General features: G+C 34.6%; 2 protein-coding genes across 2 annotated transcripts; one reads left to right on the top strand and one right to left on the bottom strand.

Annotated features, from left to right (window-relative positions):
- The first annotated feature begins 2,400 nt into the window (after positions 1 to 2,400).
- LOC111878519 (calmodulin-binding receptor-like cytoplasmic kinase 2) lies at positions 2,401 to 4,761 on the top strand. Its single transcript, XM_023875033.3, has 6 exons — positions 2,401 to 2,703; positions 3,116 to 3,357; positions 3,455 to 3,623; positions 3,690 to 3,779; positions 3,870 to 4,171; positions 4,255 to 4,761. The coding sequence occupies exons 1-6, from the start codon at positions 2,460 to 2,462 to the stop codon at positions 4,459 to 4,461; spliced, it is 1,254 nt and encodes a 417-aa protein (XP_023730801.1). The 5' UTR covers positions 2,401 to 2,459; the 3' UTR covers positions 4,462 to 4,761.
- Positions 4,762 to 5,840: 1,079 nt separating this feature from the next.
- On the bottom strand, positions 5,841 to 11,938 carry LOC111878517 (uncharacterized). Its single transcript, XM_023875032.3, has 14 exons — positions 11,540 to 11,938; positions 10,692 to 10,750; positions 10,387 to 10,495; positions 10,138 to 10,244; positions 9,969 to 10,037; positions 8,963 to 9,478; positions 8,113 to 8,666; positions 7,962 to 8,026; positions 7,272 to 7,351; positions 7,085 to 7,189; positions 6,838 to 6,977; positions 6,632 to 6,760; positions 6,294 to 6,446; positions 5,841 to 6,211 (listed from the first exon to the last, which is right to left on the bottom strand). The coding sequence occupies exons 1-14, from the start codon at positions 11,733 to 11,735 to the stop codon at positions 6,046 to 6,048; spliced, it is 2,448 nt and encodes an 815-aa protein (XP_023730800.1). The 5' UTR covers positions 11,736 to 11,938; the 3' UTR covers positions 5,841 to 6,045.
- Positions 11,939 to 27,463: the final 15,525 nt, after the last annotated feature.

Raw genomic sequence — 27,463 nt, 5'->3', positions numbered from 1 at the left:
CTAACCCCCCCCCCCTAAAGTCTAGGCAAACCCCCTAGCACCCGGAGGAAGCCCCAAGGCTCCCGAAGCCCCGAGAAAAGAGCCTTTCGGCTCGGGAACGTTGCTCCAGCGAAGCCCGATTTTCGAGAAAACCCATTGTTTTGTCCGAGGAAAACTGTGTTGAGAGTAACGAAGTGTTGTTCGAGTGCCGAGTCACCACCTTCTCAAGTGAATGCATAGTCCCTTTCATGAACATGATTTTAATACAAGTATTGATTGAAGAATTAATGATATGTTTATGTGCGAGTTAATTGATGTTGCATGAAATACGTGTTAAAGAGCATACCTGATTATATATGATGATTTAGGATAAAGAGTAAACCTAAATTAATTATGAGGAATATTGGGTAGTATTTTCTTACGAGTACAAGTGAGTTATACTTAGAGAATAGAACTTTAGTATATGTCATTGATCCGGGAGCATGGATTAGACACAATCATTGTCCCTAGTCCGAGAGTATGGATTGGACATAGTCAACTGTCATTAATCCAGGAGTATGGATTAAGACATAGTAGTTGTCCTTATTGCAGGAGTATGGAACATAGTCAGTCGTCCTCAATCTGGGAGTATGGATAGGACATAGTTATTCGTCGTTAATCCGGCAGTATGGATTTACACATAGACACTTGTCCCTAATCCGAGAATATAGAATGGGCACAATTATTGATCTAAGAGCATGAATTAGATCCGAGAGTATGGGGTAAAATTTAAGGTCCGAGAGTATGGATAGTCTTGTTGTAAGGATTAACGGAGTAGGGTGAGAGTTGCTTATATATATGGTGAAATTGTATATTTTGTGAGTTCTAAATTATATATATGATATAACATTGTGGGATTGAAATCCCTATGTACTCACCAGGTTTCCTAACCTGACCCACTCAGTTTATTTATATCACAGGTGTTGATATGAAGTCACATTACACTGAGAGATTAAGGAGATATAAAATCACTAGTGATAATGAATGTAAGTTCTGTTTATGCTTATGTTTCTGTATTGACGATGACATCCCAAATGTTTTAAAACGATTAAAAATAATTTTCTTCGGAAATGCTACGGGGCTTGCTAAAGGAATGCTTACCAATGTCGAAACCGCTGATGTTTTCTAACAGGGAGATTTGAATGACTATATTTACTACCACTTAATGCGGAAAAGAGATTCTTAACCTAACTCATCATTTCAAGGTTTCAATTTTTTTTCTTTTTATAGGTTGCTATTCGGAAGACTTAATGTTCTTCCCCAGAAATGAAGTCTCTCTTGTTGTTGTTGGAAACAACTTATACCTTTTGTTGATCTAGTAACTTTTCTAGGTGATTTTCGTTGTGGGAAAGAAACGGATAAATGGTTATGGAGCATGGATTTCAATGGTGTTTTCTCTATTGCGAGCACTAGGAAATGGATAGATGATAGGGTTCTTTCTCGGTTAATAGTTTAGAGACTCGATGGTGTAACTTGATGCCGATGAAGGTAAATATTTTTGTTTGGAGGATGTTGTTGGGGCAACTTCCAACTACGGTGAAATTGGAAAAGAGATGGGTGATGATTTCCAATGTGCGATGCCCTATTTGTGAGTGGGAAGACGAAACTATGGTATGTCTTTTTAGTCGGTCTGAAGTGGCTAAAAAAATGTGGAAGTCGATTTTTAGATTGCTTGATATTAAAGTGGGTAATTTTTGTGATCCAAGTGACCTTTTAGAGATCGTAGAAGAGTTGAAAATAAACAATAAGAAACGAAAGGTAGTGGAAGGGATAGTATTTACAGACCTTTGGGTCATTTGGAAATTTCGGAATGATGTGCTTCACGACTCTAAAAACATTAGGAAGAAGATGATAATGGATAGTATACAAGAACAGTCTTTTCTTTGGTTGATTAGGAAGAACATAATAGTGGATAGTATACAAGAATTGTCTTTTCTTTGGTTGAGTAGTAGACAACATAAACTTTTGTTTTCATGGGTCTTTGGCTCCAAAACCTTTAAATACTTTGTAATTTCCTAGCTTGTTGTTAGTTTTTTTGTTTTATTGAAAGTTGTTTCCAAAAAAATAGCAAAATGTTAAAAGGAAAGATATTCTTTGAAACTCTTATGTTATAATTATCTTTTTTTCTTAGATTATGTCACTTTCAAAAATAATAACTGTTTTTTATTTAATGCAAATATATTGTGGAATTGGTTTACAACTTTTCATTACATTTTAATCCAACAAAATGACCATCATTAAGTAAGATATTTGTCGATAAACTGTATATGGAAGTCGTTGGTATGCAATAAATGAGAGGGGGCGTATCTCCAGCTGGATCCTTACGTAAGCGTTTACCCAGGCGCACGTTAGTCGCACCCACCTTTACATAAAAATCAAAGTCTTCGAACGTGTTAATTATCCTCCCCGCCATAGCTCTCTTTCTCTTTCTCTTTCTCACCATGTACGGTAGCCGGAAAGATAGCTCCGACACGCGTGTTAAATATCCTCCTTCCCCGTCCCCAAGCTCCTATTCTACCAGCTCATCCACATCCTCATCGAGCCGGAACCGAGTTAGAACTGCAGCGAGATCCGTCGCCGGAGTTTTTGTAGCGTGTTTTACACCACCGGAGGAGGAGACGCCTCATCATAGCAGACATAGCTCCTCTGCGTTTGGTGGTTCGGACGCGTTCAGTTCAGCCTCAGGTGATCAATCATCGTAATAATTTTGATTAATCTTTCTCTCTACGTCTTAAGTTGAACACGAAGCACGGGCATAAATGGATAATTTAGGTAAATCATTTTTTGAGCATCGAAATGACGAGATCTGACCACTCGTTATGTTATGATCGCTTGTACTTCCTGTTATAAAAGCTGTACAACGCGGTTTAGTCATTCATCATCGCTCATGACAATTTCTTAAATCGAAACATTATCGCTGAAAGTAATGAGATTGAATGGATGACTCTGTGAAATTTTCCTTGGAAAATGCAAGGGTACAACCATGGAAAGCCTGCATTGGCTTAGAAAAGTCAAAAACCTAGCAAACTTAATTTCTATGCAAATTGTTTGATTTCTAACATCTACAGAGCTAACTGTACCTTGTTTGAATTAATAGATATTTCGGGGGCTTCAGATTCAACCGAAGGAAAGAAGCGACATCGTAGTATCTACAATACAGTTCGGAATGATTCACCACACTCGAAAGAGCCCGGAAGTGTAAAGTTCAGTATGGCGGACATCCATAAGGCAACAAAGAACTTCTCACCGACTCTAAAAGTTGGACAGGGCGGATTCGGTACTGTATATAAAGGTCAACTCCCAGATGGAACCCTCGTTGCCGTTAAACGTGCCAAAAAGGTTAACTCTTCATCATTCATTCCCTAAATTTTCAAATCACACAGCCTCAGTTCATTATCTCTGGTTTACTCAGATTTTTGGTGTTCATTTTGTACAGAGCATGTATGATAAGAATCTAGGAGGCGAGTTCCAGAGTGAAATTCAAGCGTTATCAAAGGTAGAGCATTTGAATCTGGTGAAGTGTTATGGGTACTTAGAGCATGAAGATGAAAGAATCGTTGTTGTGGAATACGTTCCTAATGGGACGCTTCGTGAACACTTAGAATGTGAGCTAATTAGACTCAAATCTTCCTCCATTCTCGCAACACAGCTATCTAACACTTTAATTTCAGGTTTCAATGGCAATGTTCTTAGTCTTGACTCTCGTTTAGATATCGCTATAGATGTAGCACACGCCATAACCTACCTCCACACTTATACAGGTTTCTTCTTCTTCTTCTTCTTTCCCAACTATTAACTCCTGTATATTTCGTTTTAAACTGAATAAAGCGTACATATGCGTATGGATGCAGATCACCCTATAATACACAGGGATATAAAGTCTTCAAATATACTTCTGACTGAAAAACTGCGAGCCAAAGTTGCCGACTTTGGTTTTGCAAGGCTAGCAGCGGATGCTGAATCAGGTCAGACACATGTATCGACTCAGGTTAAAGGGACAGCTGGCTACTTAGATCCCGAATACCTCAGAACATATCAACTCACAGAGAAGAGTGATGTTTATTCCTTCGGTATATTGCTGGTTGAGCTCGTTACAGGTCGGAGGCCAATTGAACCCAAACAGGAACTTGATCAACGCATCACAGCACGATGGGTATATATATTTACTATGTACTCAAAAAGACAAATACACCCTTTTTCACGTTGGTAAATGACTAATATACCCTTTTCCCTTAGGCCATGAAGAGGTATGCGGATGGTGTTGCTATTTCAGTATTGGATCCGAGATTAGAAAAGTCGGATGCAAATGGTGTGGCTCTTGACAAGATTCTGGAACTGGCTTTACAATGTGTTGCTGCTCATCGAAGAAACAGGCCGACAATGAGGAGATGTGCTGAGGTTTTGTGGAACGTTCGGAAGGAATACAAACAACTGTTAGTTTGATTTGAATATTCCAAATTTGTGTAATTTTGTTATTTTTAAATTTTTATAGAGGTGAAAAAAAATTGATGTGAACAAATAGAAGTAAGCTCATAATTGGAAAGATGCTTGCTATGAAGTTGTCTTTTTCGTTGAATTGGTGTTTTCCATTTTCAACAAATGGAAAAAAAAAAAAAAAAAAAAAAAAAAAAAAAAAAACATTTGTTTTGGGGGTTGCGTTTAGAGCCAGGCGTTTTGTACATGTGTTTATCTTTCATTAAAACTTGTATATTATATTGAATTCTAATTTCTTTTTTCTTCTTATTTTAATGTTTAGTCGTCGCTTGCTGGGTTTTTTAATATTTAATATATATCGCCCTTCGTAAAAAAATATAAATGCATGAAAGACGTGTTTAATCTTTATACCCAATTTGCCATTTCAACATTTGGAAAAAGCAACTATAACTTTATCATAAAAGCTTGTGGGGTCAGGTCGTGTGGTCCATCGGATTTTTTAGGAAACGGTAGAAATTAACTGGAATTTAATATCACTTCATCATTTCTTCTAGAGGTTGGTTGGTTGCAGTTCATAATGGAATTCAACGCTAATTTCATTGATATGCAACATTGGACCCCGATTGTAGATATGTTTCATGCCAAGTTGAACACTTGAAAATTAGATGTTAAGTAAGGCTTCCCTAATCATTTTGCTCTTTTAAAGCCTTTGAAAAAATTTATTGGTATGTTGGAAGGTACAAGTCGGTATATTAATGAAACCTGAGTATAGAGGATAAATTTACAAGGCTAAAATCATAGAATTAAGGTTTCGAAGCATCTCCAACCGATGGGTCTGGATTTAAATGGATAAAATGGGTTCCCTAAAGTGGTTTGTTACTTTTGGAGATCTATAGAATTCCACTTGCTTCGAATATGATAAGGAGAGGCATTGATATTCTCCAAATTGTGTCCGTTTGTAGTTTGGAAGAGGATATGGTTGATAAATTTTTCTTACGGATGTGCTTTTGCCAAGAATGTATGGAGGTGGTTTTGTTCCTAAAAAAACATAAGCAACTCTATTGGAATTTATCAAATTAAAAAGGATCCGTGAAGACAAATTTCATGAAAAGGTAATTTAAGTATTTTTATTTTTTACAAGTATTTAAAGAAAATCACGAACAGAATATATAAAAACGAGAATTCTATCATTAATTATTGTTTACATGGCTACATCCCTTTTTCTTATAGATTTACAACCCAAACAAAAACATACATACATTAGAATAAGCTTCAATTCCATTTCATTGTCAATCATAACAGATTTCCATCTCTTGATATTTTAAATCTTCCAAAATCCAGTTCCCATGAAAGATTTAATTCCTTTCAAAACATTTTGCAAACAGAAGAATTTAACCAAAGTTTTTATAATAAAAATAAAAGGTTCAGAATTCACTAAAAGACCCCTTTACATTTACACCTTCTACCCAAGTATTCTATCAACCCTTTCACCTAAATTTCTAGCTTGCCTCTTACAAAACCATCACAACAAAAGATAACAAGAATAAACAAAAATAATAATAACAATAATATTTAATATTTTAATATACCTATCTATCTAACTCGCCCATTTTCCCCTAGGTCTTGACTTCCCGAAAGCGAGTCTTGTCGAGTCAACTCATAGGTCCTGTTTTCAGGCTCTCCATTTGCACAATTCATTGCCTTCACTTTGGAGCATAGAAAGAAGAAAGAAGATACGTATATTGATACATGCCACATGCTGCAACACAATTTAGTCAGATTAAATCATCAATGAATAAAACAAACACTGGAGGGGTAGATTGGACTTTTCACAAACTCACCTATGCCAAAACCAATAACTATTGGTTGATTCCAAGCTCCAACTTATGGCAGCCATTGTCAATGCAGCAAATCCAGCAATCACAAAGAACCACTGAAAGCGTTTAAGAATCGTCTTTATCAGATTTCTACACCATTCTTTGACCATTTGCCACCTGAAAAGTCAAACCTAATCATTTTAAACTTCAAATTTATACAAAATCTTTAAGCTTTAACCAAAATCTGATCAACTACACCAAAAGTGAAGATCTTTTGGTAACAAAATCGATATCAATTTCAAATTTGAAATCTACTGGTTTTGATTTTGACCCAAGAAGTCAACAGAGGATCTCATTCTCACCTATGAAGCATATTAAGGAAAAGTTCTGCTGAAAATGGAAATCGCCTATAATGTGTAAAGAACTCGATTAAAAGGCCAACAAGAAGGCCCGTTGCTCCAATGGCTATAACAAGAACAATGTTGGAGGAACTGCAAAATCATTTACAACACATGTTATCAAGTTACACATTTTTATGCACAAGGTACAACCCATAAAGCAAGATTACCTTGTTGGTCCATTCATAGCCATAAGAGCTGTAACAATGGCAACAACTGTATGAATTGTCCTCTTTGATCCTTCATCAATATCTGTTACATATACAAAAGTCCCTACCACAGCCATGAACGAAAGCCAAAAGTCCATGAACTGCATAACAAATAGATTTTTTTAGTTGGTGTAGTCACAAAAATTACGATTTTGACCTTTATAGGTCATGTTTAAAAGTAATGAAATGGGAAAAGATAAGTTGTTACCTGTAAGACTTTGTAAGATAAAACACACCAAGTGCCAACATCACATGCATGATATAATCCACTAGAAATCCCACTACATGTGTATAACACCCACTCGGCAAATGCCTACAAGAATCAGAATATGATGATGGGCAAATATGTAATTTTACGTTCATGTGGGGATTTCCCAAGAAAGAATTTATGTTACCCCTTGTCGAAGCGCCCAATAAGCCGGAAATACAAACGCAGCATTTGATGCAATTAGGGAAATTGATTGCCATATATGCCCTACAAGAGTGGATAAAATGTTCTCTATCTTGAGTACTTGACTTTTTATTTGGACAGAATGATATGTCTGAATGTGCGTGAATGACCATTTTACCCTTGATGTTGAATAACAAATGATTGTTTATTTAAGAACTATAATCAATTGAATTATAAATCATTGTTTATCGTAGTCTCATTTTTTTTTTTTCATACCAATGACATGCATGCTAATTTACCCTTTTTACCTCTTTCTTTTTTGGTCAATTTACATATATGAGCACAATTTATCAAACTCTAAAAAACAACTTATCAGCTTATTGCATTTTGGCAAAATGTATAAGCTAATTCAAACACTTTTTCTTAAACTCCATTTTGATACCACATAAGCTAATAAGCACTTCTAAAAAAAAGATGTTTTAAATAAGCAATCCCAAACACCACCTTAATAGAGAAAGTTAGGAAATTGAAGTTTTTCCATTAAAATTGCCCTCATTTCTTTTTCCTTTTATTTTTCAAAGTGTGTCATCATGTCCCGATATACTTTTCAAATGATTTAATCTACACGATTGTGAGAGATGAGAATTCTCAGATGTTATTTTCCATTTGAGTAAGAAGGTGGAAATAATTTTACCTTGATGTGAGACAATTTCAACACTGCAATCAAAGCCTCCATGGTCACGATCACATGAGCAATAGCTGAAATAAAAATGTAGCAAGAATTTAGAATCTAAGTGATAGTTGATCTTCTTCAAAAACCGAAATTTACCCTAATATTTCAATACCTGTATAGAGACAAACCACTCATTTCCACAACATTTTGGCATGTTCCATGAGACGAGCATCTTCTCGGGCATCTTTCAATCGAAATAGACATGGTAGTTTGACTTTGACTTTGACTTTTTGAGGAAGAAGTCAAATGTTTTATACCAAAACTCCATGTTCCTCCTCTAACATACACGATATAAAAACTAATTGTCTTCTCATCCGAAGCATACAACTTAAAGAACATAGAACCATTACTATTGCTACTTGAATTCGCATAAAAATAATCCCATTTATCTTCAAATGGTAGTCCACCATATGATGCATATAATTCATGATTTATTTTTGTATCCGAATTCAATCGAATGTGAATACTTCCTCCAGCTGCTCCTGAAGGGATGTCTACTAGGAAATAAGTCCAAGCAATATGTTGACTTTGACTTTGACTTTGACCTTGTGATGAGTTGCTAAGGAGAGGCTCGAGAAGGAAATTAGCAGAATTCGAAGAGATTTTATCGCTCACTGGTAAATAATATGATTCGAAAGGTACAGAAGGATTCTTCCTAAGAATTGTCTGCATATTCCATGCATTTTCTGTAAGAATCAAATTAAAAAGAGCAAGTGGCTGAAGAAATTAGATGTGGGTCCCACCTTCATTTCTCCTAGCGTAAAGGAAATGCAAGAAATAGCAATGTATTTTCATTGTTTTGAAAAATCTAAATCTACCTGTTTATATCAATGAAACAATTTTCACTACTATAATTGAATAGATTTTTATTAGGATTCTATAATACACAGATAAAAGAAAGTATGTTTCTATTTCTTGCATTTGGCCCATTATAATTAGGATTTAGGGAGATGTTAAACAACCTGAAGTGTGTATCTTTCCCATGTACAATTCAATCCAGCCTTATTTATAGGGCACCGAAGCAATTTCCATTCCAATGAATAGCAAAACTTTGTGTCTTCATTTGAGAAGTTGAGGGGTAGAATAGTAAAATACCATCGACCAACTTTTGGCGATCGTATAACCAAAGGGGCATTATTGACATTACCCGAATAATCATGTGTAGATGATGATGGTATGGCACCATGTCGAGCATAGCACATCAATGTGGTATTACTACTATTATTACTTTTCAATGATATCATGATTTCTTCTGAAATTCCCAATAAGTCCAAAGAGTAGAGTTTTGATTCATTTGAATCAATGCAAGAACCCTCAAAATCGTTTTTACAAGAAGTGATGATTCCTTGTGTTGACTTTTGGTCAACACATGAAAGATGGTCAACCGTTTGATTGCAGAATTGCCCTGAGATTGATGGACTCACACAACCTTCAACACTCACATTTCCAGTAAAAGAATACCCTGAACCTCGATTTATCTGTATTTCACATAAAAACATGTTATTCTTTTGGAAATTATTCATAGTCTATTTTTTAAGATACAAGGGTAAAAAGTAATCTTTTGTCAGGTAAAACACTTGTTATCTATACAACCAAGTTACACTTTTTGTACCAATTTAGAAAACAATGTTTCATTTCGCTACCAAATAATGCATAATTTTATCAAATCAGTTGCATAAATTGTTAGAAAACTGAAAAGAAATAAGATTGGGTACTTTCTAATGTTAAAAACAAGGATTAAAAGCATTTGATTTGTTTATTATAACATCCTACTTTAATTTCTTCCTCTTACAACATTATAGTGTAAAAAATCTACCCAATTACAGCAATGTCATCAAAATACAAAGCAATTTTCATTGCTATAATCGGGTAGATTTTTCAAAGTATGATGTCAGTGTTGTAATAGAAATAAATGAAGGTCAAAGTCAAACAATAATGACTACAAGTATTGGAGATAATTTTGTTTACCATCTTTGATTGAGTCCTTGTGGATCCAATGCCATTAAACAAACCAAAATACCATACTCCAGGAGAAATCTGAATAACAATATCGTGTTCATATACATGCAAGATTCATCATCAAAACTATAGAAAAAGTCAAATGTGAATTGTGGAAATACAGAAAGAAAAAGTCAACCTGCTCATTTGTTAGTCTTATCATAACTTTTTTCTGCATTGGATAACATTTCTCAGCAAACTGAAGACCTTCTATTGCCAAAGATCCATTTAAAATGGGGTCCAACTCTGAAGCAATGAATGTTTATAGAATGTAAATTGACTTAATGAGGAAAGCTTTTTTTTTCTCTGACTTCCTTTATTAAGTTATTCTTTGTATATTTAAGTATTTAGTAAAAAGGAAACAACCATTAAGAGCTTAATGTTGTACCTAAACCAATTAAAGAAGTATTATATGAATCAGGCAAAGGAGGACTTCCTTCACGTGCACAAATCATTGGTAGATTATTTTTATCTACTATCATAATGCTTTTTTTATCCTGCAACTCATAAAAACCATGTTAATCAAGAAATCCAAAAAGAAAACAATGCACATTGATCTTAATATTATTCATGTCCTATTTGTTTTCATCATTTAACAATATCATTTTGTGGGCTGAGATAAGAAAAGCAAAGAGTTTAAAACATTAAACAAAAACAACATTTTACTGATAAAAGTTTTAGTTTCCTACTTACAAGGTTTACATCAGACTCTAAAGATAGAGTCATTGAAGAAAACCACGTTGGTAAATCAACTGCAATCACAAACACAAGGATAAATTAGTTTAAATACTAAATTACTAATCTTGTTCTTCAATTCTTCGTTTTTCTCTCATGTTTAAAAGTAGGGTAATATAAAGGAACGTGAGACAAAAATCTGACAACAAATCCAATAATGGACTATAATCACCTAAATGTCATGACCAAATCAACATAAAAAACAATCCTTTTTATCACAAACTAGTTGCATTAGGATGAATACTTATATAGTGTGCATCAAATAACTCTGACAATGACAATTAATGCAAAATATTATAACCTTATATATAGTGATATACCATCAGACAATATCTAATCTTTTCAATCAAGAAAAAATTTCAACCCAAACATAAACAGCTCACCATCTATGTTTTATACAATTAAAATTAATACAAAATGATGATTGGTTCCTTGTTAACGATGTAGTTAAAGATATCTTAATCTTGTCAATACGCACGGATCTAAGGGCAAAATGGACGCAATCTAATCTTTCAACTTGAAAATATCAAGTTTGACTTTGACCCACCATGTAAATTATCATTAAATCAAGAATACGAGCTTAATTAATGGCAAAGATTATAACTTTCATCAAATCAAATCAACCTGTTGTTAATCATCACTTAAATGATGATCCAAAGGCAAAACGCCCAAAATTGAACTTTTTCCCCTTAAACAATCCCACTTTTTACCTTACAGAATAAAATTGAAGAAAGATAGCTTAATTAATCGTACAAACCGATCAAACGATTTAACACAAAATTCTCCAATGAAGTGATAAAGTTTACCTCTGATATAACGCCAATCGTAAGGTCTGAGCACAGTTCTACCATAAGTAAAGCTTGAGATAGTAAAGGAGTCATAGGGAACAGCATTAGTTTCATATGAACAACAACCGAAAACTAAACAACCGATACAAATGAAAAAGTAAAACTGATTCGAATAAAGACATCCCGGAATCGAATAATTGATTTTCTTTTCCATTTGAATCTGTTTCAACTGATTCTACAACAAAAAATAGAAGTGGGTAGAAACCATTAAACACTAGCTTTTCTTAACATTCAACTGATCATTCAACATAAGCATAAATATATCATCAGTAAGGAATATAATAGAGTTTAAATTTGGAGTTGGGTGCGATTTTTAGGTGAAAAACATAAAGAAATAAAGAAATAAAGAAATAAATCGACATTGACTGGTTCTTGACTTTGGAACCTTTTTCTTCGCTTAAAACTTTTCTTCCCCTCTACGTGCTTTGTAAATGTTCGTATTGACACTACTGACCCCTTATCTATGCGTTCATTCGCCTCTAGTCCATGTTTATTGTTTAAAGACTCCTACGAAAAAATCATTGGAAAATCGTATAAAAACTCAATATATTTTCATTAAAATCTTAAAAAACGATTATATTATTTACTTGTACGTTAAAACTCTTATATTTTTTAAAATGTATTATTTAAGAAATTGAGTTCGATAAATCCTAGATAGCCATAAATGCTAGGTAATTGATTTTCAACGTTTTGATTGTTAAAATTCATTGGATTAAAAAAATTCAAAAAAATAGGAGGGTTTAAATGTACTAAAAAAAATAATATAATGGTTTTTTTAATTTTTTCATGAAAATAAATTAGGTTTTTCTGAAATCAGAAAATCTTAATTAAGAATTTCAGAAAATATAAGACTTTTAGTACTAAAAAATAATATAATATTTTTTTAAGCATTTGATGAAAATATGTTGGGTTTTTCTAAAATTTTCCCTAAAATCATTTGTCCTATTTATATTTATTTGTTTCATATTCAAGGTTTTTCCTTTTCTTTGGAGAATTATATATATATATATATATATATATATATATATATATATATATATATATATATATATATATATATATATATATATTCGTTTTAAACTTTAAAATATCATATTTGTCTAGTTTAAAATTTTAATTATAGATTTATTCTTCATAAACCTTTAAAATATCAAATTTGTCCAAATCCTTTTTATAATGTTTTTAATAGTTTATAATCATTTTTTATATCTTAGAAACATTACATCTTCAACCCTCTTCATTAATGAATTGTTTGATTGCTTAGTTTTTGTTGTTGTTGATTATTGTCATGTTGTAGACAGATGATATATTTTTTATATTAACATGGATATTCAATGTTTAAGAAAGACATATATGATATTTTAATGTTCAAAAATTGCATATACAATGTTTTGAAATTTTATGAATGGTAAATAGGAAATTTTAAAAATTAAGTTGAACAAATATGATATTTTGATGTTTATAAAGAGTATATACCAAGGTTCTAAATAACATAACACGTGATTTGGCGGCAATGTCAAGGTTAAAGCTTTTTCAAGCCGTAGCGAGCCACGTCGCTTGTAAAACGTGACTTAAGGCAATAGTTTTGTATATAATTAATAATTATATATATATATATATATATATATATATTCTACTATTATTCATTTTTATATACATATATGACTTAATGCGACATCTTGTTAAAGCTCGGCAGCAAATACAAGTCTTGGAACTATGACACGCCATGGTGAGCTATGACGCACATCTAAATATACATGCATGCATATTTTTGGTTTTTTTCATGGTTTCAAGTTGCAGTTCTCTTAAACGCTCTTATTTGAGTCTCATTGTTGTGTTGTTTTGAAAAATATTAAAAAAATACACAAAATATGCATGCATGCATATATAAATACATTCAAATGCGCATACATGCACATTTCAAAAAAGATTGTCAATATTTTTTTGAGCTAGGATATGGCTTCGACGCACCATTTGGAGAATATTTGTGGTATTGTTTGAAAAATGATAAGTGGATTATGAGTTCTCAAGTTCTCGCAAACCTTTAAGTTCTTGCAATAACTTAACTCTCTCTCTCTCTCTCTCTCTCTCTCTCTCTATATATATATATATATATATATATATATATATATATATATATATATATATATATATATATATATATATATATCAGCCTTTCCCGACACTTTCTTGATGGCCTGGCCTGGCGCTCCCTTGCCTACCTTTCTTGGTGCGCACCCGCCAGCCTTGCCTGGTGTGCACCCGACAGCCTCGCCCGACACTTCCGGGCGGCCTTACCCAACTCCTTGCTACTTGGGCCTGAACTTGGCTGGCCCAAGGCCTGACCTAATTGTCCCCTATAAAGTGAATAATGTCTCCTCCATGGAGAGGGACTTCCTCCGGTGGCTCAGCCGCCACCCTAGACCGTTGGCTCAGCCGCCACTCTCCTCCTACAACCACCATACGTTATCCCCAACACCAAGATGGTTCTCTCTAGATAAGGAGAACCATCTCATCTTTACCAACCAATCTAACTTGATCGTCAGAGCCTGCTCCCGGGGCACAGTCCCTGGGGCGGTTCTAATGACTTGATCGTCGATGTCACCTCACTTCAGCCAAAAGGAAAAAAAAAGGCAAACAAGAAGTGTTTGGTCAACAAGATGTATATATTTGTCTGCTTTCAACCGGCAACAAGAAAAAAAAAGGTAGTCAATCCCCACCGGCTATGTATTAGTCATGTATTGGGTTCATACATCTCAAGTGGGTCCCATGGTAAAAGCTAGAAGACAAGAGTTTCCATGGTGGGACCCGCTAGGTCCATGTCCTTACTCAACAAATCAGGGGTTAACTTTCCCCCATCTCTTCTGGTTGGATCAACTCCACCACGAGTTAAACCTGACTATAGCCAGTCGACTTCGACTAACCGAAAATAGCTCTAAGCACAATCATAGCTTCAACAACAACGACCACCAACCTCCATGTCTTCGAACACCACGATTGTTGGACCATCCCTATTCGCTGGTCGTTTTTATCGTCAGTGACCCAACAACGACGATCACCATTGTCTCCAATTAATTGGCAGCATCTTCGACACTAATCTTCGTTCCCACTTCCGGCGCCAGGCGTCAACCTCTATTTCTCGAGCATTGCTGCCGACTGGAACCAAAGATCGCCAGTCGACCACCCCTTTTCGCCATCGTTGACTGCTCCACCCTTACTACTATGACCATCAGACCATTCCTCGATACCCGGGGGCAACAGTTTCGACAACCATTAACACCATCAGCCAACTTCAGTCGACTACCTAACGGGACAACGTTGTCGGTGGAATCACTGCTCCAATGTCTTACACACACCTGTCGTCCACCTTCAATCGACTGCGTCCAGTCACCGAACATGTTCAACAAGCCATCATCGGACCACCTGTTACTACCGATCTCCTTCAACTGCCACTCCAAACTAGTGTCACTGGCAGGGTCGTTGCTCCGATCTGCTCTCCACCATTCTCCTCCGACGACGAACCACCATGACAGTTCGACGTTTGCATTTGATGCGAGTCAAACAAGATGCGATCCATTCCTTTTGCCTCCTTGAAAGTGAGAAACAGTTAGACAATCGTGACAATAAGGAACAGTTGGAGACGTGGGCGGGGACCGTTCGATTGTGTAGATTGGGTGAGACCTGTGGGCGATGCCCATTTGGTTATGATAGTATGGGTGAAACCTGGTAGAAATTGGATTAGTTAAGATGTGATCACGTTTAGAGTAAGATGACTTTGTGATCAATAGATAGAATCTGTGTGGTACTTAGGCTTAGATAGCCTGTATCAGTTAGACTCTTGGGCGGAGTCTCATGGTGTGACCATGCGCGAGATTGTCGGTTGTAGGAGACGGTTGGAGATTCTGCACCCCAAGGTAGTGGAAGGTCACCATGGAATCATAAGGTCTCGGGTAGAATGAATATGTGAATCTTTGATCATCGGGATATATGCAGGGTTGCGAAGTGGAGTTGTATCGACTAAGTTTCAAAATGGATTTTTATGTTGGGAAGTTAGACAAGGTATTAGATTTCTAGATTTTGGGCAGAGTAGTGGTGGTTATTATTCATTAGATTAGCAGGACAGGGATTTGTTCGTCGTCATGGTATGTGAGTCCTGCTAAGGTTGGGTTTCGATTATAGCCATGGGAGGCTGTCGTATGTATGGGTCCACTTTTGGTCCGAAGTGGGGTTCAGGAAGAATTACTTGGATCGTCTGGGTGCTTGAAAAGTAGCAAAGAGTGATTTCGAGGATGAAATCCAGTTTAAGTGGGAGAGAATTGTAACATCCAGTTTTGAGAAGTTTCTTATTTCGAGAATTATGGAAAATAAATAGATCAGGTAGAGGCATTGGGCTTTCAAAGTAATAAATTTTAGACCATATTGGGTGTGGATAATTTGGGTTAGGTGATCCAAGCTCTCAGTTTGTGTTTTGGAATCAAAGGGGTAAAATGGGAAAAGTGATGTTTCAGGCTCCTTTCATGAATTAAGGATTTTAATTAGTTCGGTGTGTTTTAGGTCAAAGGAAATTAGATGGATTATGGGGCTCTTCATTACCTTTCTGTGCATATAAAGAATGTCGAAAACAGAGTTGAAGTGAAGAAGTTATAGTTGTTTGAAGTTAAAGAGGAATTTGGGGATTTTGGATTACGTTAGGCGTACACTAGGTGTACGTTGGGCATAATTCATTAAATGGATCGTGGACCCCATGCAATACGTTGGGCATACTTTGTGTGTACGTTAGGCGTACTCGAGCTGACCTAAAACCCTAATTTTTAGGGTTGGACCCCTATCTAAGCACCTTAAGCCCCTTGAGACCTCCCCATTTTCAAGCTACCAATCTCCCCAACCAAAGTTTCAAAACCCTAGCTTTCTTCATTGGAGAAGCCTTGGTGAGCTTGGAGCTCGAAGATTCAAGACTTTCTTCATCCTTGTAAGCTTTTAGAGGTATAAAGCTTCAAACTTTATAGATCTTTAGTGTAGATCTAGTTTTGGGTTATGTTTTGGCATGTTTTGGTCATATGACTTGGATCTTGTGAGTAAAAGTTACTCCAAAGCCTTTAAGCATCATTTCTAGCCAATTTTGAGATTATTAAGTCATAAAAATCAGATATCGGAGGTTATGGTACAACCATGCATGAGTTATTGGTCCTTTAGTGATGTTTATGAACTTAGGGTTTGGTTTTGGGCCCTATTAAGCCGTGCAAAAGCTTAAAGTTGCCAACTTTATTAGTTAAGACCTTCCCAAGAGTTAGATATGTGAATTAGACATTTTATCTTTAAGCATTATGAGCTTATTGATGAGTTTTAGGTATAGGGTGCATGTTGGGCGTACCCTCTTGGTACGCTGGGCGTGACGGGTTCAACCTAAGTTCTCCTTCGGTTGAAGCCCAATATACTAGGCGTAGTGGGTTGGTACGTTGGGCGTACTCACCAGAATTCCATTCGATCCATTTTGGGTCTTAGGTCATTTTGGGTTTGGGTCATGTTTTGTTGGGTCAAGTATAGGAAGGGAAAAATTGGTCTTTTACCAACTTAGCATGATAGTATATGATTGGGACAATTGATTATGGGTACCCTAATTATTAATTTAGGTTGATTTTAGATTTGTTCGGTGTGAGGGGTCGTGGTAGCAGCAGCTTGAGGGAGTGATTTGTTTATCGTCAGATTAAGGTGAGTCTCCTCACTGTACCCATGTGTCGAAGATACCAATGTCGGCCTACTAGAATGTGTTATGTAGGATGCTAGCTGTCTTTATGACTCTCGCATTGTATGTTGGGTTGGGCTCATTGACATACATGTAAGGTTGGGGTTAATTGCATGAGTGGGTTAGGCTCATTGTATGTTGGGCTAGGCCCAGTTATATGTTGGACTGGTCCCATTGATTAGGGAGGGCTAGGCCCATTATTATGGGTTGGGCCCAATATATAGACTAGGCCTCATGATATGTATGGTATGTGGTATTTTAGGGAACTCACTAAGCTTTATACTTATTGTTATGTGTTTATGATTTCAAGTACTTCCGGTTGCAAATGGAAGGGCTTGATGTGACTGCACAACATCCCCCAAGGTCTTCCGCATTGGTTATTTATGATTTTTACTTTGATGTTAAAATGATTTAATTACTGTAACTGGTTTTTGAATGATTCAATTGTATGGTTTAAGTGTTTTTTTAAATGAAAATTTTACTTTGAGTTTTTGGGCGTTACAACGCTTCTAATAACAATACTTACTTTACAACAAAAGTTTTGATTGACAACATATGATGTTGTGGATCTCATTTTTGACAAAGCATAGACGAGATGATGTTCGGTGGACGATTGTGCCACCAACTTTCAACATTGATACATTTGACTGGAGTGACATTGCTGACGGATCCATTTACCCAGCTTGGTCAAAGTGTGATACATTACCTAAGTAATAGTAATTTATAATAATGTTATTTGATGATTAATTAATTCCAACCTTTTGTGTAGCTTTACATCTCAATCAATGTACCAGGTGATTACTGGTTTTTGGGTGTTGTGGATTTGAAGACATTTAAAATGATTATATACGATAGTCATTGGAAGAGCGGCTACTGTTCAGAAGATGATGATTGGTTTATAGGTATGCGAGTCTGCATCCGCAACTGCTAGTGGGTATCAACTACTAGAGTACCGAACCATCTGATGCAATCTCAATTGAGAGTTTCAACATGACCTTTAAAAAGGCCCCAGACGTACGACTACAAATTGACAATAGAAGAGATTGTGGAGTGTTTTTATGTTGGTTCCTAGAGATGTTGATCGTCTGGAAATCATATTTTATAGAAGGTAAAAATGGTCCATGGATCATGTCATATTGTAAACGATTGATGGAAATCTTTTGTGTTACGATGACAAAGTCCATTTGAACATTGTTCTACTATTTAAAACAAATTTAAGTTTATGAATTTATTGTTTTTTTTTTTTGTAGATTTTAAGATTCCATACATTAGATTTTATAAAAAGAATTATTATACAAAATCACCAAACACACATTATACATAAAAAAAATTGACTATTCCAGAACATGATTGTCCGGAATCTTACTCCGGTATTATGGAGATTGTTCCGGAATGACCTATTCCGGACAAAATGGTTATTTTACAAAAACAAAAAAGTTTGTATTATTTTCTTCAAAAGACTTTGTTTATATGAAATACATTACTCAATTTCCCTAATTTAAATGTACCTTTTCTCTTGTTAAACGTCTCTTTCTCTCTCTCTCAATGTCTCTCTTGCGCTAACGTCGCTCATCCCTTTTTCATGGATTAACCCTAAGCCGCTTTCTCCAATTCAGAATACAATACAAAACCCACCCCTCCGATCATCAGAGTGTGTAGGAAATCTTTTATGGTTGGCAATATTGAAGTGGATATCGAAGCTTTCATGGAATCGGTGGAAAGAGATCAAAATGGATGCATTGGTTGTTTTTTTATTGCTTTGAAATAAAACCACCACCAAGTAATAATTAAAGGTAATCTATGTTCTAAATTGCATATTCTTATCTACTGTAAACAACCCTTCTTCATCATTTTTATTGGTTAAAAAAAACCCACTACAACCGTCCTTTTTTTTTTCTTTTAAAACATTTGTGTTATCCAAAAGTTTGTGTTATGATATAGTCTATATTTTAAGCCAAATAAACGTTTGTAGATAAGGATATAACAAGCCATCACATGATAGCTTGATATGGAGTTTGTACGTCTGTATCCTTGTATCCTTTTTTATTGTTTTTCTTCTACTTTGGGCAAGAAAGAATATACTATCGTCAAAAATTTAAGATGTCATAATAATATCCTCATTGTAATTCATGGAAAATGAATATACTGATATGTTTTTTTTTTTTTTTTTTTTTTTTGTTGTAAATATGAGTTTGTTGTAATAGATTGACGTATATGCTCAAAACGAGACATATACATATGCTTATTTCCGATATCACATATATATTCAGAACTGAACATATATGTTTATTTCTGATATCACATATGTATTCAGAACTGAAAATATATAATTGTTTGTCCATATTTATATAAACAATTGTTGTCTTGTTGGGCATTGTAATTTTACGGTTTTAATGGTATATAACTATTATCATATTATAACATATGATTTATAAACAAATGATATATAAGTTTGTAATGAATATTCATAGATAATCAATTGAATATGGATGCACATTGTAAAAGAAAGTCCTTTATTATACATTTATTTCTTGTGTTTTTTACGAGAGGTTGAAATGAGGTGACACAAATTATATATTTATGACTAAAGACCATGAAGGTGCACCAGGGGCAAAAAACTTTCCTGTAAAATAGAATAATCTAAGATTATGGAGGCGCAACAAGTGGTAAAAAAACACATGCATAAATTTTTTTCACACACAATGAACGTATAATTTATTTTTGTAATAAATTGTTATCAAATTCGTAGTTTGTTTGAAAAATAATTGAGTTGTAATAGGTTTACAAGTTACTTTGGAAAAAATAGATGAAAGTAGGATGACATCATTGTATTAGATTGAGTTATTTTTAATAGATGTTATAACATGACCAATTTTTAGGTTTTTTTAATATAGGGTTGAGTTATTGTAGGAACCAGAAAAAGCGTGTGAACTTAAGAAACTAATAATCAAACCAAAATCATCAATTTTCGCCGAATGATGCGTCCAAGCCATATCTAGGTTCAAAAAAAAATTTGACAATTTTTTTTCTTCGAAATTTACATGTATGCACAATCTCCAATCCATATGATGGTTGATTGTGCTCATCAACAGTCATACAAAAAAACCGAAAAAAAAAAAACAAAAAAATCGTCAAAACTTTTTTTTAGCCAAGATATGTCTTAGACACACCATTTGAAGAAGATTGGTATTTTTGGTGTTGAAAAATGATGAGTTGATTATGAGTTCGCAAATTCTCACAAATCTTTTGGTTCTCAAAAGAACCTAACTCTTTTAATATAGGGCTGAGTGTGCGAACCAAAAAACGCGTGTGAACTTGCGAACTTATAATCAAAATCATCATTTTTCAAAACCAAAAACATCAATCTTCTCCAAATAGTGCGTCTAAGTCATATCTAGGCTAAAAAAAAGATTTGCTGATTTTTTTTTTCAAAATTTGCATTTTATGCACAATTAGCAGTCACATAAATGTATATCACATAAATATTATTTTTTATTTATTATAATAAAGATGTTACATAATTGTTCAATGTACACGTAAAAGATAAATGCAAAATAAACCATCAAGACACAAACATTTCCAACTGTTCTCTAGGGGATACGCTCGCCACCTTCAACACTCATACTCCTGAGAATACATGTGGTTTTGAAAGATCAACATAATGTTCATGAGTTCACAGGTTTGTATGTTTTAAAATGTTTTTGTATGCTTTTACTGTATATTAATTCTTAATATCCTAAACTCGCATCCATGAGTTTGTTATGAGTTTGCTACTTCTTATGATTATTCATATTAGTAGTTTTAGTTAGTTTATGTTAACAATGTTACAATGAGTTCCTATAATCGAGTTATTATGTTGCTTTCCCGAAATCGACGCTTAATCAGACATCTCCATGTTTTAGAAAGTTATGCCCGTTGTGACTCGACCGTTAAGGTTGTAGTTAGCAACAACAGGTGGGGGTGTCTACCCCTTATAGATCTCTACATATCTTTCTCACTCACTTAAAATTTAACGATTATATGTCGGGTTAGCTAAAGGTTATTTAGCTAAGGGATGAATAATGTCTCAATTAACAATTGTTGATGTGTAGCCGTGTTGATAGTTTTGCTTTTTCTTGTTTCGTTTGTGTTGTACTTAATATATATATATATATATATATATATATATATATATATATATATATATATATATATATATATATATATATAAAACATATTATTCATATCTTGAATTTTAAGAGATATAAGTTAAAAAGTTTTTTTGTACAAATCAATTATGCATAAATATCATTAATCCTTGCCAAAATTTTGAAAATTTGAATTAAGGAAGGTTATTAAGAAAATTAATTTGGATCAAAATGATAATTTTAAAATATTAAATTCATGTATATAAATTAATTTAAATTTCTTAAACTAGACACCAATATTAATTTTGTGTTGTTAAAAAAAGACACTAATATTAATTAATTTAAATGAAATGTATAAACATGCAATATAAATATAAGGTCTAAACATAATCATTTTATTTAAAAGTAGTAAATTTTTTTATATAATAACTAGTAATAAAATCTAATATTTTTTTCCTCGTAAGAAAATTATTCGTCATAAGTGTTATTTATCGTCGTCCTTTTGCGCGGGCACACATCTAATATATGTTTGGTTCCATTGGAAAAAAGTGGCAATGGATTCTTTCAGGTGTTGTGTGGTATGTTTGATTCCATTGGTTAATTTTACTCTTAAAAAATTGGATTGCAAAGAATTTCTTGTTTTTCGATCCTTTGATTATTCAATCTTTTTATGTTAAAAGGTTGTACCGGAGAAGTAACAACAATTTTTATAAGTAAGATTATAATCAAACTTTCAAAGACTGGTGCTTTTATAGAAGATGGCTTGGTTTAATGGGAAAAATGGCATTTTTGTCTTTTGATCATGCAAGGAAGCAATGATACATTCTATGGTAAATGAGGCTCTTTTGATTATTAAAAGTACTATTAGCCTTTATTATGTTAGAGGTTAGAGGTGATGTGAAGGTATAAAAGAGGGGCATTTTTTTTATAATGTCATTATACAGGTTGGCATTTCGATGGACCAACATGATAGCAACATGATAACATGGAATGGAGTGTGTGGTTAATCAAAGGACATTATGGTTCTATCGATTAAATTTTATATGTTTAAGTAAAAAAAATGGTGTAGCTTTAAAGTGCTCGGTATGATAAGGTATTTTCCTAATGAGGTAAAAAAGGGAATGGTGTAGATCAGTCTTTGTTTCTATCAATCTATCTTTAATAAGTTATGCATTGATGATGCCTTAGGTAGTCTTCTTTATTTAACCATGGCAAAAATAAGTTGGGGTTCACCTTGGAGGTTTTCCATCGTCTGACATCTACCTTAAAACCAAAGATGAATTAACAAATCTATGTAGAAGGCTAAAGTTTCTTCCTTTGGATGATTTTTCTATGGAAATAGGCAAAGGTATGCTTATATTTATCTTTTGAATTTCATAAATATATTTTAGTTGCTTTCTGTAATTTCAAGTGTAGAAATTTAATTTAAATTGGTGCCAGGTAATCCTTTCAAATGCAATTATTGCTTGTCATTTTGCTTCATCACCGTTTTACTCATTTGGGATTCGAGGTTCTTCTTCTTATCTCAATTTCATCTCAACCACTGGATGAACAGAAGGTACCCCTTTTCTCTTATTTAAATCAAATTTTAATAATTTCTTACCCTTTGCCAAATTAACCTTTTGGGCTTTAGTCTTCTACTACTATCTACTCACAGGCCTAATGCTAAAAGAATATGAGTTATATATGCTTATGACATAAATAAATAGGAACGACTATGATTTTTTTCCTGATGTGTTTTTTGTTATTTTGGTTTCAGTCATAAGGGAATGATACTCAAGGAAGGTCAAGGAGCCGAAGTCCCAGACCAAGGTTTGACACAAATGTATTTTTGACAATTCTACCATTGTATTAGAGTTAGTTATTGGTATATCTTTGAATATGTTACCATATTCTATCACCATAAAATCACACAGAAAAACAACAAAAAAACCAGGTTACTACTTATTAGTTTCTTATGTTGATTTATTTTTTATATGTTGATAAAAGCAATGTAGTTTTGTATAATTCTTACTATTTTCTATTCCCACAAAGCTATGAAAAAAAATGAGTTTCAGGTTTCTTTTTTTAACAATATATTATTCAATATTTAACTTTAATGGTGAAACCACTTGGGTTGTGGTGACTTGGTAAGACATGTGGAAGATATGGTTGATAACCTATTGACCGATGTTCAAATCCTAGTACTACTCAACCCTTGTGGCCATGGACGTTCGCCTGCAGTGACTCCAGAGCATGAGGCAAAGCCTTATGTTTGCAGCGGGGGATTAGTCGGTGCGCGAAAGCTGACCCGGAAACCCTCGTTAGGGAAGTTCCCTTTCCAAAAAAAACTCTAACGGTCAAAAGGGTTAAAAAGTTTGACTTTGGTTAGTTTTTGCAGTAAAAGATGTTGACCGTCATTACTTTTAGTGGGAAAAAAGGCTAAAAATGTCAGAATTTGATGTTTATGAAACCAGATTCTATTTCTAATTTTTATTATTTAAAATAGTTGACGATCTATTTTTCACAAATTTTGTTTAGTTTTTCTTAACGATCTTAGGTATTATTGTATTATGATATTATGATTATGATGTGTTTGACTTTTAAAGTCTAATCGATTGCTTTTTACTTTCAAAAGTGATGGATACTACAATAAAAGGCATAAAACGAAAAAAAAAGCAAATTTTTTGATATATTTTAACATTTGTTGTAATTGGTTTTTCCATGTGCAACACCATGGTTTTCATGTATTTTCAAATTCATCCATTGGTTTTAATTTATGTCATTTTGGTCCTTGTATTGGAATGAAGTAGCCACAAGAAGCCCTAGTGGCAAGATTGTAATTTTGGGGCAGGAGTACGCTGGGCGTACACATATGTACGCTGGGAGTACTCATGTCCGAAAGAAACCCTAAGTTTTAGGGTTTGAGGTGTATTTAAGCATTCTTATGGCTCATTTATCCCCACCTTTTCATCCTCCAAAGCCTTAGAGTCGTCCCTTGCAAAACCCCGATCACTCAAGTGTGTGTTTGAGCTAAAAAAAGTGTGTTTTTGAGTGCTTAAGGAAGAAGGTGTTGCATCAAGGAGCATAGTAGGGGAAGCAAGCTTGTGGATCATGGATTATTACCTTCTTGAGAAGCTTCAGAAGGTAAAAAGTCTTCACCTTGATGTTTTGTTTGCTTGGATCTCATTTTGGTAACCTTATGTTGTTCTTCTTGTCTCAAAAGTCCCATTTCATGCATGTTTGGTTTTAAGACGTTTTGAGTTGTCCTTCCAGACCCTAGGAAGGGTCGTAAACCATAAAAATGAGGTCCCTTTAGCTAGTTTGGCTCCATGCATCTTGTGGAAGGTCTTAATGGATTAAGACCTTGTGTTAAGGACTTTATAGACGTATAAAGTCATAAAGTTTGAAACTTTATGACCCTAGTATGCCTCTGGACCTTGGATTTGAAGTGTGAGCTTAAGTGTTGAAGTCATTGAGCCCTTAATGAGGAAATTGGGGTTGCGAGGGTACGCCCCGTGTAGCTTGGTGTAAGCCCCACGCACCCGGTCGGCCACCCCGATGGTGGTTTTCTGCGAAGCTTCGTGTACGATGAGCGTACCTTCGGCGTACGCCATGCGTACTCTCATGGGTCAGCCAATGTTGAGTTAAATCGGTTGGTTTGACTCGGCTTGGTTGACTCAGTGGGTTTATTGATTTTGACCAGTTGACTTTGAGTTTGACCAAGTTTGACCATGTTTGGCAAAGTTTGACTTTGAGGGTATTTTAGGTATTTTGGGATTTTGATGGAATTGGTCACTTAGTGGTTGTAGGGATTGAGTAGAGAGCTGAGATTCGGAGTCGGGCCTTATCAGTTATGTTCAGCTTGTGAGGTGAGTTTTCCTCACTATACTTTCGGGTCGAAGGCAGCAAAGTCATCCTATTGGTTTGATAACCTGATATTGTTGATATGTTGAGTATGGAATAAATATGCTTGCTAATTTTGATATGCTAGTCTGGTATATCTATAGGACTACCTGTGATACTGTTTGTTTATATGTATATGATATTATATGTTATATGTCGACATATTTTGTGAGTTGGGTTGAGGTTGTACTGTTTTTTGTTGTATCCAACAAAAATTAGAGCAAACCAGATATGTGATGAGGGTCGGGGAAGGCATGACAGACTCATACTGTGGGATCATGAGCATTCCAGATACGAGTTGAGGGTCATGAATGGGCATGCTAGACTCATATCGAGGGCTTAGTGGTATTTAGTCCGAGGACTGATCATGCCAGAGGAGCAAGCTAGACATAAGCTGTGGGCCCGAGGGGCAAGCCAGACTTTTGTTGTGGGCTCAGGGAGTAAGCCAACCATAAGTTGTGGGCCAAGGGCAAGCCAGACTTATGTTATGGGCTCAGGAGTAATCCAATATGTTAGTTGTGGACCCATTGTATGTTGTTATTATATATGTGCTATTTGTTTATGTATTGGTATTTTGGGCGAACTCACAAAGCTTCGGGCTTACAGTTTTGGATTATATTTCAGGTACCTCAGAGGATCGCGGGAAGGCGAAGGCGTGATCTTGCACCTCCTCGAGTTTTGTTTTATGATTTGGGGAATACTCTCATATTAACCCTGTTTTGAAAACAATTTGTAAACAATGATCATTTATGGGTTGTTTTAAAATTTGAATTTTTCTCATGAATTTTATGGATCTTACACCATGAGTTCCCAAGTAAATAACCATTTTACCCCCCTTCAATTTTCAAAAAAATTATACTTATTTTGACTAATAACATCAATGTGCTTTCAAATGATGATTTAAAGTACATTGCATGGGTATAATCGTCATTTTTATAGTTGTCATTTATTTAAAATATAAAAGTTTTACAACATAATTAAACAATTTTTGTGACATCCCCAAATTCACAGTCATTTTACAAATTTTATTTATGCTTATTTTAAAATCGAAATATCCTTTTAAAAACAATGTTGCGGAACTTTTGTTCCCAGAAAACATGATAAAGGTTTTATCAAAGCATTTCTGAAGAAATATATTTGTTTATATTAAAACATTGAGATGTCATCGTCAATACAGAAACATAAGCATAAACAAATCTTACATTAGTGATTTACATCTCCTTTAATCTCTCAGTGTAATGTAGCTTCGTATCGACACCAATAATACAAATAAACTGAGTGGGTCAGGTTGAGAAACCTGGTGAGTACATAGGGTTTTCAACCCACAATAATAAAGTTATTATGTTTAATCATGAAACAATAAACCCAATTACCCATCCCCATTAATTTCCTTATTCTTAAGTATCTTCCCTAAGAATCATCTGTTCTTCATTATTTATTACTAAGGATTGTCCTAAGGAATATGCACGAAGTCCATCGTTGTCAGGGTTTATATAACAGACACTAATGTGACAACCCAAAATTTCTATCTTGTACAACCATTTAACTCAATCAATGTCAGACTTGTTTCTGCTATCTTTTAGCATTGTTTAAAGTCTGTTCGAGTGTTTTGAGCCTAGTACATTCAAGGATTGGGTGTTAGGAAGTATCTGCTAGAGTTCATTGTGCAGTATTCAAGCCAGAAAACTCCATCATGTGGAGTTTTCGGCCGTAAACTAGGGTTCACGGCCGCAAACCCTTGCTTGGTCGTGAACTAGATCCTTAAGTATGCTATTCCTTCACTTTTTCATCATTTCTCAAAATTTCAACTCAAGAACACTCATTTCTCTCTCAAGTATCATCAAGAACATTCTAAATCCTGACAAATTTGTGAGTTCATGGCCGTGAACCCTTCATAGGGTCGTGAACCCTTCTTAGACCAAGCTTGGGCCATGAACACTTCAAGTGTTCTTGGCCGTGAACCCTCCTAAGGCCGTGAACACATCCTTGTGTGGCCGTAAACTCCATTCAATCAATCATGTGTGATTGAAACACTTCATTGCAAATGTTTCCTAGTACCTAAGGTTGTTCCCTATCATGATTAGTTGGTTTGTACACTAATTATATACATATATGTGTCATTATATG

Source organism: Lactuca sativa, chromosome 4 (assembly GCF_002870075.4).
Source record: "Lactuca sativa cultivar Salinas chromosome 4, Lsat_Salinas_v11, whole genome shotgun sequence".
In the NCBI taxonomy this organism is placed as follows: domain Eukaryota; kingdom Viridiplantae; phylum Streptophyta; class Magnoliopsida; order Asterales; family Asteraceae; genus Lactuca; species Lactuca sativa.
This window is presented reverse-complemented; position numbering and strand designations above follow the sequence as displayed.

Bases quoted from the DNA above. Each gene is read 5' to 3' on its own strand.
- LOC111878519 (XM_023875033.3), top strand. From the start codon at position 2,460: ATGTACGGTAGCCGGAAAGATAGCTCCGACACGCGTGTTAAATATCCT. The intron at 3,358-3,454 runs GTTAACTCTTCA...CATTTTGTACAG, and splicing joins CCGTTAAACGTGCCAAAAAG to AGCATGTATGATAAGAATCT. The intron at 4,172-4,254 runs GTATATATATTT...CTTTTCCCTTAG, and splicing joins AACGCATCACAGCACGATGG to GCCATGAAGAGGTATGCGGA.
- LOC111878517 (XM_023875032.3), bottom strand. From the start codon at position 11,735: ATGGAAAAGAAAATCAATTATTCGATTCCGGGATGTCTTTATTCGAAT. The intron at 10,496-10,691 runs GTAAGTAGGAAA...TATGAGTTGCAG, and splicing joins TAGAGTCTGATGTAAACCTT to GATAAAAAAAGCATTATGAT. The intron at 8,667-8,962 runs GTTGTTTAACAT...TGGAATATGCAG, and splicing joins GGGAAAGATACACACTTCAG to ACAATTCTTAGGAAGAATCC.